Genomic DNA, 2,865 nt, shown 5'->3' on the forward strand with positions numbered 1-2,865 from the left:
AACCACAACACCTAGACTCTTCAAACCTGGACTAAATTATTCTACTATAATAAAAGAATATTTAAAACTTAGTTTGGGATTTGTGAAAGCTTTTTCTGATTTGTGAAACTTAAGCAAAATTTGCTTTTTATCATTTTTGTGCATCTGGACCACACTAGACCTGGTCCAGCTCCAAAACCACAACACCTAGACTCTTCTAACCTGGACTAGATTGTTCTTCTTTTTAGTTTGTTTTAAATATTATTTTATTAATGTAGAATAATTTAGTCTAGGTTTGAAGAGTCTAGGTGTTGTGGTTTTGGAGCTGGACCAGGTCTAGTGTGGTCCAGTTGCCTGAAAAATGATGATAAACAAACTTTGTTGATGTTTCACAAATCAGACAAAGGTTTCCCAAAGCTCAAAATTAATGTGTTTATTATTCTTCTATTAATGTGGAATAATCTAGTCTTGGTTTGAAGAGTCCAGGTGTTGTGGTTTTGGAGCTGGACCAGGTCTAATGTGGTCCAGATGCACAAAAATGATAAAAAGCAAATTTTGCTTTAGTTTCACAAATCAGGAAAAGCTTTCACAAATCCCAAACTAAGTTTTAAATATTCTTTTATTAATGTAGAATAATTTTGTCTAGGTTTGAAGAGTCTGGGTGTTGTGGTTTCGGAGCTGGACCAGGTCTAGTGTGGTCCAGTTGTCTGAAAAATGATGAAAAACAATATTCGCTGAAGTTTCACAAATCAGAAAAAGCTTTCACAAATCCCAAACTAAGTTTTAATTATTCTGCTATTAGTGTAGAATAATCTAGTCCAGGTTTGAAGAGTCTAGGTGTTTTAGTTTTTAAACTAGAGCAGATTAAATATGCTGAAGGTTGTGAAAAATTAGTTGTAATCGCCCTTRAGTCATTTCCCGAATCGGAAGCTAACTTCAGCTTCGTGTCAAACAGCTTCACATGTGACTCTAGAACCAGGTGTTCTGCAGAGGAGTTCACGGTTGACTCGTCAGCAGAGCCTAAAACAAGCCCAAACCATAAAGCCTCCACTGCCGTGCCTAACAGTTGGAGCCCTGCTTTGAACACACACCTTCTTGTAGGATGTTAAAGAAGATTTGTCTGTCTCTGCCCAGCGCAGTGAAGGTGACAGACTCCCACGGAGTTCCAGTGTGAAGATCAACCATCTGCTTCTCTCTGGTCCGCTCCACTCTGATCCACTTCCTCCCATACCTGAAGACCACATGGGATCACTGTGACACCAAGTTCTGCTTTTAATACAGAGAAAAACCAACTGATTGTTAGCATCCTGATAAAAACAAGAGGATTTGAATATTTCTCCTGACCAGATGATGTGGTCCCCGGGGCTCGGGTGGAAGTCGAACTGCGTGTGAACCCGTCCGCTCTCGTGAGCCTGGTAGGAGGTCTCCACGCTCAGGTGCTGGGTGTGCCGGGCGTGCTTCGTGATCCAGCTCAGCAGCCAGGTGTAGCTCTTATCCCTGCTGGGCACCTCCAGGGTGATCATGTAGTTCCTACGGAAGAAGATCATCCCCACCTGGGCTCCCTTTCTGGCCACGGCCAGCGCGGTCCCGACCCCGACCAGTCCAAACCCGGCGCCAAAGTAAGGGTTGTCCTTCAGGCTGTCCAGAAAGTCCGACAGCGGCATGGCGCCGATTTCTGCGGCCTTCCCGCGAAATTAAAGCTTTTATAACTGTAATGCGTGGAGATGAAAATAATTCATAATAAAATCTGTTTTAAAAAACAATTATAACAGTTTAGTACTGAAAAAATCCTCGTGTGTAACGAATGAATGCAGAAACAACGCTTCACATCCTGTGTGTCAACAAAAACGTTCCGACTACTCTCTAAAGCTCACGATTATTTGTTCCRAGCTTCCTTGATTTTTATTATTCGTCCGTCAAAAAATAAATAATCCGGGAACTTAATTTGAATGAAAACGTCCGATGCGATATGGGTGAAAACACGAACAATTTAAGCGGTTGTCATATTTATTTACCCAATGTTTGGGCAGAACAGACACACGGCATCAGCTAACCGGAAGTACATCAGGAGGGAACCGGAAGCGTCACAWGCTAACTAACGCTAGCCAAGATAGCGAAAATATTGGCGTATTGTAGCCACTTTTTGTTAAAAACAAAAAGGAATATATAATTTAGTGGCGGTAACTTAGTGGAAATGAGTGATTAGCCTCTGAAAGATACAGTAAATATTAATTTATTATCCAGTTTGTCAGGTAGGAAAAAGGGTGAAAACTCGGGCTGTAGGTCTTGCTGGCAGTTGTGTGTTTTTTATGTGAGTACTGAAGTATTTTATCGTTGTGGTAGCTGCCTGAAAGCCTCATTAAATAATATTACCTCTGTTAAGTATTGTTAAACATGTTTGTATATTACAATTATTATATTACAAGTTATCTACTTCTAATGCATTGAAAAAAATCTTCAGCTACACATCATGTTTGTGTAGCAGAATTWGATTTTATTTTTGCTGCGTGTTTTTCAGAGAATGACACTGAAGCAGGGACACAATCTAAGTTGGAGATGGAGAAAGACAACAACTGTTCAGCAGCACATGAAGCACCACTGCCATCCAAAGGTTAACTCATTTAWTAGACTTCTCAGTTTGTGCAAACAGTGTTTCATTACTGGGATTTATCAGTATTTATACTCAAATAAACCAGTCTATCTTAAAATAGAAGTTGTTAACAGAATATATTTAAAGTATTTGTTAAAGATGTCTAATCTGTACAGACCACTGCAATACAATACTTATCAATGCACACTATTGTGATTCGTTTCCCATCCAAGTCATCTCAACTTTGCCATGCTTCTCCTCCTGCATACTTTGTCCTAGAGCTGCCATTGTAATTT

At 40.0% G+C, this 2,865-nt stretch overlaps 2 protein-coding genes across 2 annotated transcripts in view; one reads left to right on the plus strand and one right to left on the minus strand.

Moving 5' to 3' along the window:
- Positions 1-1,070: 1,070 nt before the first annotated feature.
- On the minus strand, positions 1,071-1,854 carry bcs1l (BC1 (ubiquinol-cytochrome c reductase) synthesis-like; the record flags this gene model as incomplete). The annotated part of the gene is given in 2 exon segments (XM_014017629.1): positions 1,071-1,210; positions 1,324-1,854. Coding segments are annotated over 2 exon segments (460 nt in total), but the record flags the coding sequence as incomplete, so codon positions are not given.
- A 206-nt stretch (positions 1,855-2,060) lies between these two features.
- The window catches only part of LOC106524010 (zinc finger protein 142), a gene marked incomplete at its 3' end in the record, with an annotated part of 4,222 nt that continues 3,417 nt past the window's right edge, over positions 2,061-2,865 (plus strand). Inside the window, 2 exon segments of the mRNA XM_014017630.1 lie at positions 2,061-2,290; positions 2,498-2,590. Of these exon segments, the coding sequence (XP_013873084.1) occupies positions 2,536-2,590 (55 nt within the window).

The sequence above is a fragment of the Austrofundulus limnaeus genome, unplaced genomic scaffold (genome assembly GCF_001266775.1).
Source record: "Austrofundulus limnaeus strain Quisiro unplaced genomic scaffold, Austrofundulus_limnaeus-1.0 Scaffold174, whole genome shotgun sequence".
NCBI classification, from domain to species: Eukaryota; Metazoa; Chordata; class Actinopteri; order Cyprinodontiformes; family Rivulidae; genus Austrofundulus; species Austrofundulus limnaeus.